Source organism: Myotis davidii, unplaced genomic scaffold (genome assembly GCF_000327345.1).
Source record: "Myotis davidii unplaced genomic scaffold, ASM32734v1 scaffold745, whole genome shotgun sequence".
Classification (NCBI taxonomy): Eukaryota; Metazoa; Chordata; class Mammalia; order Chiroptera; family Vespertilionidae; genus Myotis; species Myotis davidii.
This window is the reverse complement of record NW_006297146.1, coordinates 434,678-447,795: the sequence shown is the minus strand read 5'-3', so window position 1 is coordinate 447,795 and position 13,118 is coordinate 434,678. Positions and strand designations below refer to the sequence as shown.

At 39.0% G+C, this 13,118-nt stretch overlaps 1 protein-coding gene across 1 annotated transcript in view; it reads left to right on the top strand.

Annotated features, from left to right (window-relative positions):
• Nucleotides 1-13,118, top strand: part of HACD2 (3-hydroxyacyl-CoA dehydratase 2) — an 88,283-nt gene that overhangs the window by 18,896 nt on the left and 56,269 nt on the right. The window contains exon 3 of the mRNA XM_006772899.2: nt 2,994-3,012. Coding sequence (XP_006772962.1) covers nt 2,994-3,012 — 19 coding nt within the window. The remainder of the gene's footprint in view (nt 1-2,993; nt 3,013-13,118) is intronic.

The window sequence follows — 13,118 nt, the reverse complement described above, 5'->3', positions numbered from 1 at the left end:
TCTAAAAATCAAGTGAATAAATAATCTGATGAACAGAGTAAGCTGGTGAATATAATAGAATCAGGGACATAGAAAGGAAGTAGACTGACTATTTTGGGGAGGGGGAAGAAGAATGGGGAGTGCGGGAAGAGACTGGACAAAAATCATGCACCTATGGATGAGGACATGGGGGGGGTGGTAAGGGCAGAGGATGGGGTGGAAACTGGGTGGAGGGGAGCTATGGGGGGGAAAAAGAGGAACAACTAATAATCTGAACAATAAAGATTTAATTAAAAAAATAATATTGTACTTCCTCATTCTCTACTTTGACTTGTATTTATCTTGGCATATTATTCCACTTCACCTAAGATTACTTTTGTATTTTCATTATTATCTCTTTTTAAAAAATTTTTATTGATTGATTTTAAAGAGAGAGAGGAAGGGAAGGAGAAAAAGAGGTAGAAAGAGAAACATGGATTTGTTATTCCACTTATCCATGCATTCGTTGGTTGATTCTTGTATGTGCTCTAACCAGGGATTGAACCCAAAACCTTGGCGTATTGGGACAACACTCTACCAACTGAACTACCCAACCAGGACTATTTTACTATATTTTTGCAAAGTGGTTTCTGATATTTTTAAATTTAAACTTATTCATTATAAGTTGGTATATACATCTGACTGCTCATTATGTCATACATTGTCCCCAAATATTTATATGCTGAAATACATATTTAAAAAAATAAATTACTGTCTTTTTTATTTCTTCTTTATAAATCAGTTAGAACATTGTATTTTTCTGAATTTTTTGTGTGTGGGTAGGTTATATCATCTATGAATTGCACTTCAGGTTAGTAGAGGAGGCCTTATAAAACACATGTGATTAAAAAGGGGAGACTTGGTCTAATAGGACTAAGACCCACTAATTCATTATGTAAAGAAAACATGATAGTCCTTAAGCATTATATATACCCTTTCCTGCAAAGTCTTATTGTTAATCAGCAGCCTGGATGTCTTATCACATACATGGATAGAGTAAGTTTTCAAGTATGCTTTTCATCCATGTCTTTCATTCCTCATTTTAATAATCTACATATATCTTTTCGCTTTCTTCAGCTTTGCAACAGGAGGTTCAGCTCATCTCGTGATATTCCTACATTTGAGATTCTTAGCAGTGTTTTTTTTAGGAAAAGATTATAAGATTTGCAGAATAGTAATTATTTTCTCTTACTAGTTATCAACAAATTCATGCAGCCTGATATTTTAATTTAAGCTTTCCCCACCATGCTCCCCCAAAAAAACAACTTAGTGAAATATCGTAGTCTCCCCTTGTCTCCAGTAGGTGCCTGAAACTGAAGATAGTACCAAACCCTATCTATACTGTGTTTTTTCCTATACATACCTACCTTTCATGTAAAGGAAGCTTTTTACGGCTTCTCTTTGGCATATTTGAATTACCGGCATCATTACTCTGGTGCTTTGGAGCCATTATTAAGTAAAATAAGGGTTATTTGAACACAAGCACTTTGATATCACAATAGTTAATCTGATAGCCCAGATCACTACTAAGTAATGGATAGGTAGCATATACAGTGTGAAAATGCCAGACAAAGGAATGATTGACGTCCTGTGCAGAACAGAGTGGGATAGAGAGATTTCATCACACTGCTCTGAACAGTGCACAATTTAAAACTTATTAATTCCTTCTGGATTTTTCCTTTTAATACTTTCAGACTGCAGTTGATTACGGGTAATTAAAACCATGCATAAGGGGGGACTATGTAATAGTTTTTGAGCTGTCTTATCAAGCATGTTTTAGATAAGTCTTGTCAAATTGTGGCCTTTGTAGATAATAAAATTAATAATGTACAAGGAAATACTATGACAGAAAAACCAATAGAGTAGATATAAAACCTAGGTTCTTGATTCTAGACCTCACTTACAACCTTGGGCAAGTTGTGCAGTCTCTCTCAGCCTTGGTTTTCTGGTCTGTAAAGATATCTGTCCTGCCTATCTACCAGGGTAATTGTTAGGGTCAGACAACACAAAGACTGCTAGAGAAATGTAATTCTACAATGCACTACAATAGCTGAGAAGTCTTATCATTTAGAAAAGCTTTGGTCATTAAATCAGTCTTATAGAAGGCTTCAAATTATTTCTTTACCACCACCACCAGGGTTAAAGCAATGCCCTATATAGGAGTAGTTTGAAGGGGATTTAGAAGAACCTAATTGGCTTGTTGGATGGCCATTGAGATGAAGAGCTAGTATTCTCATCCCAGACACTGGAATTAAAAAATAACAGAAGACAGATGCCAGAAGTCCTGGCAGGACTTGGAAACCAGTTGGACTTGGGGTTGAGAGGAAGGAAAGAATAGTTGCACCTGAGAGATGGAGGTCGGTGTGCTTACCATTGAGGCATGGTAAGCGTGCTTGAACTGCTGCTGGTACAGCTGGATGGAGATTTCAAAGGCAGTTTGGAATGTGGGCCTGGAGCTCAAAGAGTTGTAGGGTTAGAGATTAAACCAGGAACATCCCTGTAATGAGGTTATGAAATGAGACAAGATAGGAATGAAGGGTGGAGCTTTGTAGAATGAATGTCTATGTTGAAGGGCCTGCCAGGCAAAAGGTGCCAACAAAGGCTTTTCTGACCTTGTGTTCTCTAGTCTGTGACAGTTGTTCTGTAGAGCGTGAGACATGAGAGATATATACTTACTGCTCTTAGAACTTTACATATTATAAAAGAGTCCTTGACATCTGACTACTGGGTGAGATTTGCTTCTTTGGAAATCTTCCATAGATAAACTAAAAATGAACAAACAAAAAACTGAACAAGAATTTACATTTTGTTAAATAACCCCTATCCAAGTTGAAAAATGGAATGTTTGTTTTTCAAATTTAATACTGCTGGCAGATACTGCTGTATTCTTACTGAAAGGCTAGTTTATATGAAATAAAGCTATATAATATTCTTGATCTCTGCTAATTTTCTTTTTCCCTCCTTTTTTCCTCTAGATTTTACATTGTGCAATAGGTAAGTATAGAATTATCCTCCTTATTGTATACAGTGGATTCTGCTTTTTAAAAAAGTCATCAAAGGCTGGTTTGATTCTTATTGAATATTGAAAAAAATTGAAACTTTATTATGCATAAAATTGCTTCAATTGGTATGGGTTTCAGTTTCTAAAATCATAAGTACTATTTAGATGTTATCACCGAACATTTTGATTCACAAGCCATTATGATTCACAAATTAAGAGGGTTCTTAATATATTCAGGGTGCCACACTTGGCGCTGAGGACTTCAGAGATTAGGAAACATACAGTTCAGGTGGACACACAACAAACTATCCGCCATGGGTCTTGCATGGATACCTGGCCCCAGTACTTTTCAGGAAGACAAAGCATCATTATAAAGAGTTGCACCTTGGCTATTTTTCCACCAGGAGGAAAATCTACAGTCAGGGATTTCTTAAGTGATCTGCAGAATTTTATATGCATGTGTCTGTGTTTATTTTGGGGCTGGATAGGTAGAATTCATAGCTTTCATTTAGATTCTCAGAGGAGTATGTGATTGCAGAAGATTAAGATTCACTGTTTCAGAACCTTTGAGCAATTGATTTGAAAAGGACTTGGGGACTCCTCTATCACAGGGTCCACTGTCCCAGAGAATATTAGGGGACCTGGCCCAGGACACACAGCCAGTAAAAGGTGGAACCGCGCTTGGACCCAGACCCTTCTGAGCCAGAACCTATCTGACTGATTTGATTTTGTGGTGAATGGGCTTTAGCTAATATATAATCTCACACATATTTCCTTTTTATTCCTTTATCTATAATTTTGAGATGAGAAAAATTGTCCCTTAATTTGGTTAAATGAATTTTAAGCATAAGCTTGAAGATTGGGAGATATATTTGGCCAGAAAGAGTTCTGGAACCACTGCAGGCCTTCTCTAAATTCTGAACCCTGTGCCACCATTCTCCCCAACTCAGCCTTCAGCTGCCCAGAAAGCTCTTAGATGCGTATGTTTTCTCAGCACGTGTACTATTATAGTTAATAGTTCATTGTATTAGTGTTCACATTCCCTTTGTCTTAGAATATATTCTCATATCACTTTATCACATTTCTCCCCCTGCAAATAATGTTTCTGACAAGAATTTTTATTCATTCATACGAAGAACATCATTGAATGCCCAGCAGGTGGGTGCCAGACACCATGTTGGGCAGAGGTAAGCAGGCACAGGCTTAGGTTCAGGAAACTCGCAGTAGCCCCTCTGTGGTCCTTTCGCAGAAGGCATTCCACAGACCAGCATCCGTGTCACACTCTGCTCTGATGGTTTGTTCACAGTAGATGCTTAAAAATTCCTTCCTATTCCTCAAAGACCTTGTTCTGTCAGTAATTCTATCTCCTGTATCATCACCCTTTGTCATCTACCTTTCCCTTCTCAGCTCACAAAATGCTCAGTGTTCCATTATAAAAATAATTTTTAACCTAACCTCTAACCCTACATTACTCCTTTACAGCTATATAATTCCTCTTCAGAAATTTTACATAGTTTATGGTAGACTTTTTCTACTTCCTCACTCCCAGTTATACTTTAACCATATAGTCAAGCTCTGTCCTCATTGTCTTATTAAAATTGCCCTCTGGCCAAAACCGGTTTGGCTCAGTGGATAGAGCGTCGGCCTTCGGACTGAAAGGTCCCAGGTTCAATTCCGGTAAAGGGCATGTACCTTGGTTGCGGGCACATCCTCAATGTGCAGGAGGCAGCTGATCGATGTTTCTCTCTCATCGATGTTTCTAACTCACTATCCCTCTCCCTTCCTCTCTGCAAAAAATCAATAAAATATATTTTTTAAAAAATTGCCCTCTCGTCTAAAATCAGCAGCCATTCCCTAACCGGTTTGGCTCAGGGGATAGAGCATCGGCCTGCCGACTGAAGGGTCCCAGGTTTGATTACGGTCAAGGGCATGTACCTTGGTTGGGGGAACATCCCCAGTAGGGAGTGTGCGGGAGTCAGCTGATCGATGTTTCTCTCTCATCGATGTTTCTAACTTGCTCTCCCTCTCCCTTCCTTTCTGCAAAAAATCAATAAAATATATTCTAAATAAAATAAAATCAGCAGCCGTTTCTGCTAAATTCCAAGGACACATGGAATTCTCCGGACTTCTGAACTACATTGGGCCCCATTGATGACCCTCTGTGAGATCCTGCTCCCTTAGCTTTCATTATAAAGAGCCCTCCTGGCTTTTCTTGTCCTCTGTGGTTCTTTTCTTTCTTTGGGGCCTTTCTTGCTCTCCTTGCCCCTAAATTGTAGGTTTTCCCAGGGTCTAACCTAGCTCATTGCTCTCCTGACTGAACACACCCTTTGTAGGTGATTAATTCCCTTCTCATGGTATGAGATACTTATGACATCTGCTTCTCTAACTCTAAGCACACCTGACACCTGCACCTCAGACTCCAAACTCATCTGGCTACCTATTCTTGAATGCATACCTCCTTCTCAATGCAAATCAGACTCACAAACTTGTTCTGCCTCCCATATTGTCAGGGGTACCATCAGTCACCAGCCATTCAGTCACTCTTCCTAGATCTAGTGCTCATCAGTGGTGCCTCTTAAGTACCCACACTTCTATAACCTGGTTATCAAGTCTTGTTGATTCTGTCTCCTAAATCTGAGATTGTCCTGTTTATTTTATCCCTACTCAGGATCTCAGTATATCTCATCTGAACTCCTGTATGGGCCTCTGAACTTCTAGGCTTATAATATTAACTAGAGGCCTGGTGCACAAAATTCATGCATGGGGTGGGGGTGGGGGGGTTGCCCTCAGCCCAGCCTGCACTCTCTCCAATCTGGGACCCCTCGGCAGTTGGACATCCCTCTCACAATCCAGGACTGCTGGCTTCTAACTGCTTGCCTGCCTGCCTGTCTGATTACCCCTAACCTCTTCTGCCTGTCGGCTTGATCGCCCACAACTGCCCTCCCCTGCCAGCCTGATCGCCCACAACTGCCCTCCCCTGCCACGACCCACCTCCTCTGCTGGGACCAGCCTCTTCCATGCTGTGCAGAGCCACAGGACCCCCAGGCCTCACCACATAGCAGCCGCTGGTTCCCGCCTCCACTGTGCGCACAGCCATCTTGTGATGGCCATCTTGTGACAACGTGAGGGCGTGACGCCATCTAGGCTATTATTAGATAATAATAAGAGCTACTATTTATTGAACATTTACTATGTTCCAGTGCTTTACATTCAATGCCTCATTTACTTCCCATTTTACAGTTGACAAGACTGAGACTTAGAAGGTTTTATATCTTGCTAAAGTTCATACAGCTAATAAGCTGTATAGCCAGCAGTTACACCCACAGCTCTGTGTCTCCAAGTCCATGCTTCAGACAAACCTTGAGGGGTTTAGTTAAAGGATAATTCTGAGCATGTCACTTTCCTTCTTAAAATACTTCACTGGTTTAAACATCAGGATTTGTTTCTGCCGCCCTCCCCACCCTTGCCTGTGACCATTTCCTGCCTCCTGCTCCATGCTCCAGCAACCCTGACCTTCTTGTGGGTCCTCCCGTTACATGCACTACTTCCTGCTTCTAGTCGTTGCCCAGGTTTTGCACTCTACCTAGAATGAACAGCCCACCCCCTGCAGCTGGCAACTGTTTGCTACTCTTCCACTCCCACCCCCATAAACTCCCCTACCACCCACTGGCTAGATTAGATACCATTCTTCACTTTTTCTGTAACATCTTACACCTCACTCTTTATTATATTTTCCACAGTGTATTATGGTTTGACACTGTACTTGTATCTACCAACACCACTAAATTTTTTGAGAATGAGAACTTTCTTAAGGATTTCTATATCCAAATATCTAACATGGCACCTAATAATAATAATATAGGGTGACTATTATTCATTAGTGGGGACTCAGTTAACATTTGTTCATACTCTTATCAAATTCTGGTGAAAATTTCCAGAACTTATTCCAAAATGTTTTCACTTAAAAACGTTAATGAGAATAATAATAGACAGTTTCTAACATTAGCCTAAGGCAGTGATTTTCAAACATTGACAATCTAAGGGAAAAGAAGTCAGTGCCCCTGACTAAATAGTCAGGTATTGCATGTTCCAAAAGTTATTGTAGCACACCAGTGTACTTGCCGTGGCTCACTGGTTGAAAATTGCTGGCCTAAGGTAATGCTTTATATTTTACTCATGCACTTAAGTTTATTTTGGGAATAATGGTTTATTTTCCTGTGGCTTTCTGAAAGTTTTCACTGTAACAACTTGGTCTTTTGGAAACTTGCTATAGAGTCTGGAGATGTTTTTCCTTTAGTTGCTGTTCAGGGAAAAGTCTGGTCTTCAGTCAGACCCGGATTGTTTACTAGCTGTGTGACTTCTAGGCAGTAATCCGGCTTTTGTGTGCCTTCCTTTCTTCATGAATAAAGGGGGGATAATAATACTTATCTCATAGGATGTTGTAAAAATGAAATGGGACAATGATGAAAAGCAGTACAAAGTGATGTTGAAACAAGGTGATGTTGAAAACTGCCCAATAGAATGGTAGTGTAACTAACTAAAGCAGTGTCATGTTATAGAATGTTAAAAGTTTTATTCTGTCCCTAACATAATGTCTAATATTTCTATAAATGTAATTTTTACAAATTCTTATTCTTCTTAAATTACCATTACAATGTAATTCAGGGCCACTTATTCTTAGGATGAGTTGCAGTTGCTTCTTGGTCATGGTTGTGACAATGCAACTTGGCAAAAATAGCCTCTAGAAATAGTAACTAAAATTCCATCTGAGAGGAATTTTTGTGAGGAAGTCAAGCCTCTGCCCTTGTGAATAGGTTCCCATACCTCAACTTCGTCAAAGTAGGTTGATAGTTCTTCATTGATAATGCAAGGGCAAGATTTCTCAAATGCTATGGTTGCATCCCTCAACCTAAGATTTGTAATGCTTTATGCAATAGTTCTCCTTTTGGAAATGGGAATTTTTTTTTTTTTTTTAGAAACCCACTTTGAGACATGTCTTTCACAAGAATATAAAGAAGAGTTAAGCTTTCTTTATTCATGAGGAACAGTTTGTATTGAAAGAAGTATAATCTATTTTTTCATGTTGTCTTCAAGATTATTGTATTGTGGAAGAACCATGTGGAATAAGAGGTGGTTTTCAGGTAACATTGTTGGGATGGAAATTTGAGGTAGGAGGACTGGAGCTAAAGATATTCTTGGCAAGATGTGACATTGTGCATGTGTTGAACTTTCTTGTTGGAAATTATAGTGTCAATATAAATAACTGGAAGTTCTCTTTTGATTGAAAACTGTAGAACAGATATCTGAATAGGAGCTCAGTCATGGCCAGCTTTAGTCATAGTCATGTCTAAAGTTGAGTATTAGCACTTTGATTTCATCAACAGACAAGGGACAAAGGCCTTTCACTTGGATAGCCTGGATTTGTGGTTTCAAATATTTGCTATCTGTGCCAGCTTGCACCCCTCTCTCAAACTGATGACACCTTTTATTTAATTATTTTTCGCAGGTACATTTTTAAAAATTCAGTCACCTTAATATTAGCAGGCAGCATGTGCGTCAGGCTGGTTTTCACACAGGTGCTAGCAAATAGTGCCAGGAAGGAAGGAGAGCAGCTGCTGTGAGACAAGCCCCAGAAGACCCATCTCCTACCAGCAATGTTTTCCCTCCCACCAATTCGATAGAACTAAGTCCTCTGTAAACTGCAACATCCCCTTCCCCACACCCCGCTCTGAGAGGGCCAAGCTTTTGTCAGTCATTTGCAGTGTGTTACTGTACAGGAACTGCTGTCACTTACTAAAACCAGACACAGAGCCCTCCATGTTTTAGCAGAAAAGAGCTCAGAAGGGAGGCTTCCCGAGGGAAGGTTAATGCCTCTGTATTTACCCCCTGGAATCCTGCTTTCACCCCTTGCCCAGCCCTCAGTTACCTGAGCACAAAAATATAACTGCTTTCTTTGAACAAAAACTGCTTTCTTTGGTCCACTTTGCTTAGTTGACATTTAAAAAATGATCTTTACCAAATAGTGAGAAAGAACAAAAAGGGAATAAATCTCAGAAATACAAACAGTATAAAGATAGTCATATTCCCAAAGTATGAGTTCCTAGTCCTGGGAGCTAACCCCCTTTTTGTTGCTGGAAGCTGACCTTGCTGGCTCTCTTCTCTCCTGTTCGTAGCATGCTCAACTCTGGGGATCTCCTTCCTCAAGCCCGCTCACAAATGTGAATAACAAACATTTCTGATTCAGATTCAGGCATTGCTTTCTGCCTGGGGCAGTAAAGGCAGGAGGAAGGGAGATGCCTTTGAGCTGGGAAAGTGGACATAATCTTCCCCAGCCGGCCAGCCTGTCTCCACTGTTGAGGGGCTTCTAAGGCTCACTCCTGAAGAGGCCTGGGTGGTTAGAGACCTGGGTACAAAGTTGCCAAAGTCAACTTTCACCTTGCAATTCCACCCTGTCATTTGATCAGTAGTACTTTGGTTTTCCAATCCTGACACCAGAGCTCTGTATCAAGACCATGTGACCGTAATCTCCCTAATCGGTCAAACCCTTCAGATCATCGTGGCTCCGTCTCCGTCTGCCTTAGCTCTTTGTTCACTGTGTTGCTTCCTGATCAAATTGTACCTCCTCCCTTCTAGACAGGGAGAGAAGAGGAAGGATAGTTTTAGCACCTGCACCTTCCCCTGATACCTAAAGCTTCAGCCCCCATCCTCTGAATACAGCTCGCCTTTTTATAACACCATAATCTTGTATGTATGATTTCCTTTGCATGGAATGCCCAGCTCTGTTAATTGTTTCCTGCTCTGTGTGAATGTGCAGAGATGAAGGGAAGGGATAAATAGGGCACGCTCATTACAAGCCCAATGTGCCTAAGCAGGGAAGGTGGGAGACACACTCAGCTCATGCACGTCACATGGCACCTAGCAAGCACTCAGTAAGCTGTAGCAGCTCTTCCACTGATGATTACTGGACAAAACATAACACCTGAGGGTTTCTGTGCCCACTTAGAGTTCAGAAGGGAAAGCCATGAAGGGAGCCTGGACCAGGGAATTTTACCCTGGGCCTTCCTTGCAGGTTTGAATGGGAACCTGTTATTGAGCTATTTAAAAAGTTTATAAACAAGATAATATCTTGCTGTGCAATCCATCAGGAACCAAGCTAAGGCAAATACTACTAGTTGTGTGACAAGTCAGACATCCTCTGGGCCTTAGTTGTCCATCCTTTGAGGGTTGGACTAGGTAGCAGATGGTCTCTAGCATTCCTTTCAGCTGGATGTTCTGAAATTCCATGAAACTGTTAACTATGCTGTCACTTCAGAGACGAATGTCAGTTCAGTAGTAATATAAAAGCAGGATATGCTAAGTGATTAAATGAGTATTAGGACACTTGTTTTGAGTACAGTAGTTTTAGTACATTTTTTCCTTGCAATGCATTTTAAAAGCCAAAGCAGAATTGGGATGGGAGATAGAGCACACACATATATCGACACATTTTTTTAGCATACATTTGCCCACTATCATCACTAGATGGCACCATTGTATTAGTAAGATTTTTTCTCTCGGAAATGACAGAATTTAAGGAAGAATTCTAATAAAAACAGGCAGTAACGAATAATAGTGAAAACTGAAGAGTAAGTTAACCAGAGAAAAGAGAAATGGATGTTTTCTTATCACTGTCTGATTTCTTAATGATTAATATTTGAGGTAATGAAAACCTGGAACTTTCCACATTGTCCCAAAGGAGATTATCTTATAAATATTTCTTAATTATTGGGTATAAGGTATATTTAAAATTAAAATGAGATAAATTTTTAATTTTCAGTTAACTTTTTTTCTTTAAATATATTTTATTGATCTTTTACAGAGAGGAAGAACTGGTTGAGGGGACAATTTGCATACTACACTTTTATTATATAGGATATGTTTCCACTGATTTTTTAAATTTTAATAACAGTTCCTATCTCAGTATGTTCTTGCAGTTAGAAGCTTGCATTTAGGATTCATCCATGTCTTTGAAAGCTTGATAGCTTATTCCTTTTTATTTTGGAAAATTTCATTGTATGTATGTACCAGTTTACATTTACCCATTGTGAAGGACCTCTTGGTTGCTCCCAATTTGGGATAATTATGAATAAAGATGCTGTAAGTATTTGTGTGCTGGTTTTGTGTGGACAAAAAAAAATATGAATTTTAAATCAGTTGAGTATATACCTAGTAGCACAATTGTTGGATAGTATAGTAAGATTATGTTTAGCTTTGTAAAAAACTGCCAAACTGTCTTCCATGGTGGCAGTACCACTTCGCATTCCCATCAGCAATGAATGAGAGTTCCTTTTGCTTCACTTCTTTGTCCCAATTGATATATTGAAATTTATTCTAACATGTGTAGTAGTGGTATCCTTTGTTTTAATTTTAATTTCTTGAATGACATATGATGTTGCACATATTTTTGTGTTCTTATTTGCCATCTGTATCTTCTTTGGTGAGGTAGCTTCAGACCTTTGGTTCAGGTCTTTTGCCCATTTTTTAATTGGGTTATTTTCTTTAGATTTAATAATTCTTACCATATTTTAGATACAAACCTTCTATGAGATATGTGTTTAGCAAATATTTTTTCCCAGTCTGTAACTTGTCTTTTCATTCTCTGAATAGTATTTTTCACAAAACACAAGTTTTTAATTTTAATAAAGTCCAACTTAACTGATACTATCTTTCATGCATTGTACTTTTTTTTAAAATATATTTTATTGATTTTTTTACAGAGAGGAAGGGAGAGAGATAGAAAGTTAGAAACATTGATCAGCTGCCTCCTGTACATCTCCTACTGGGGATGTGCCCACAACCGAGGTACATGCCTTTGACCGGATTCGAACCTGGGACCTTTCAGTCCACAGGCCAACGCTCTATCCACTGAGCCAAACAGGTTTTGGTGCATTGTACTTTTGGTGTTGTATCTAAAAATTTATTACCCAACGTCACAAAAATTAAATTTTCTCGTGTATTTTTTTTCTAGAATTTTATAGTTTAGCATTTTACAGATATGTCTATGATCCATTTTGATTTTTGTTAATTTTTGTGAAAGATGTTCAGGATGTCTGGGTTCATTTTTATTTTTTGCATGTGGACATCTAATTGTTCTGCCACCATTTATTGAAAAGACTATCCTATCTCTGTGTATTTGTCATTTATCAGTTGATTGTATTTGTGTTGGTCTGTTTCTGGGCTCTCTATTTTATTCTGTTGGTCTATATGTCTATTATTTTGCCAGTACCACACTGTCTTGCTTATAGTGTCTTGAAATGTGGTAGTACTAAGTCCTCCAACTTCGTTGTTTTTTTTTCTTCAGTTTTGTGCAGGTTTGGGGGGGGGGTTGTTTTTTTGTTTTTTTTTCCCTTTCTATGTCCCTGATTCTATTATGATCACCAGATTATTTATTCACTTGATTCTTAGATTCACTTGTTGATAGATGCATGTTTGTTGTTCATAATTTGTATCTTTACCTTTTTCTTCTTCTTCCTCTTCTTAAAAAATACCCTTCAGCATTTCATATAATACTGGTTTGGTGTTGATAAACTCCTTTAGCTTTTTCTTATCTGTGAAGCTCTTTATCTGACCATCAATTCTAAATTATCGCTTTTCTGGGTAGAGGAATTTTGGTTGTAACATCTTGCTATTCATCACTTTGAATATTTCTTGCCACTCCCTCTGGCCTGAAAAGTTTCTGTTGAGAAGTCAGCTGACAGTCTCATGGGAGCTCCCTTGTAGGTAACTAACTGCTTTTTTCTTGCTGCTTTTAAGATTCTCTCTTTCTCTTTAACCCTTGCCATTTTAATTATGATGTGGCTTGGTGTGGGCCTCTTTGGGTTCCTTTTGTCTGGGATTCTCTGCACTTCCTGGACTTGTAAGTCTATTTGTTTCACCAGGTAGGTGAAAAAAGTTTTCTGTCACTATTTTTTCAAATATGTTTTCAATATCTTGCTCTCTCTCTTCTTCTGGCACCCCCAAAATGTTGGTACTTTTGAAGTTGTCTCAGAGGCTCCTTACACTATCTTCATATTTTTGGATCCTTTTTTCTTTTTCTTTTTACAGTTGGGTGTTTTTTGCT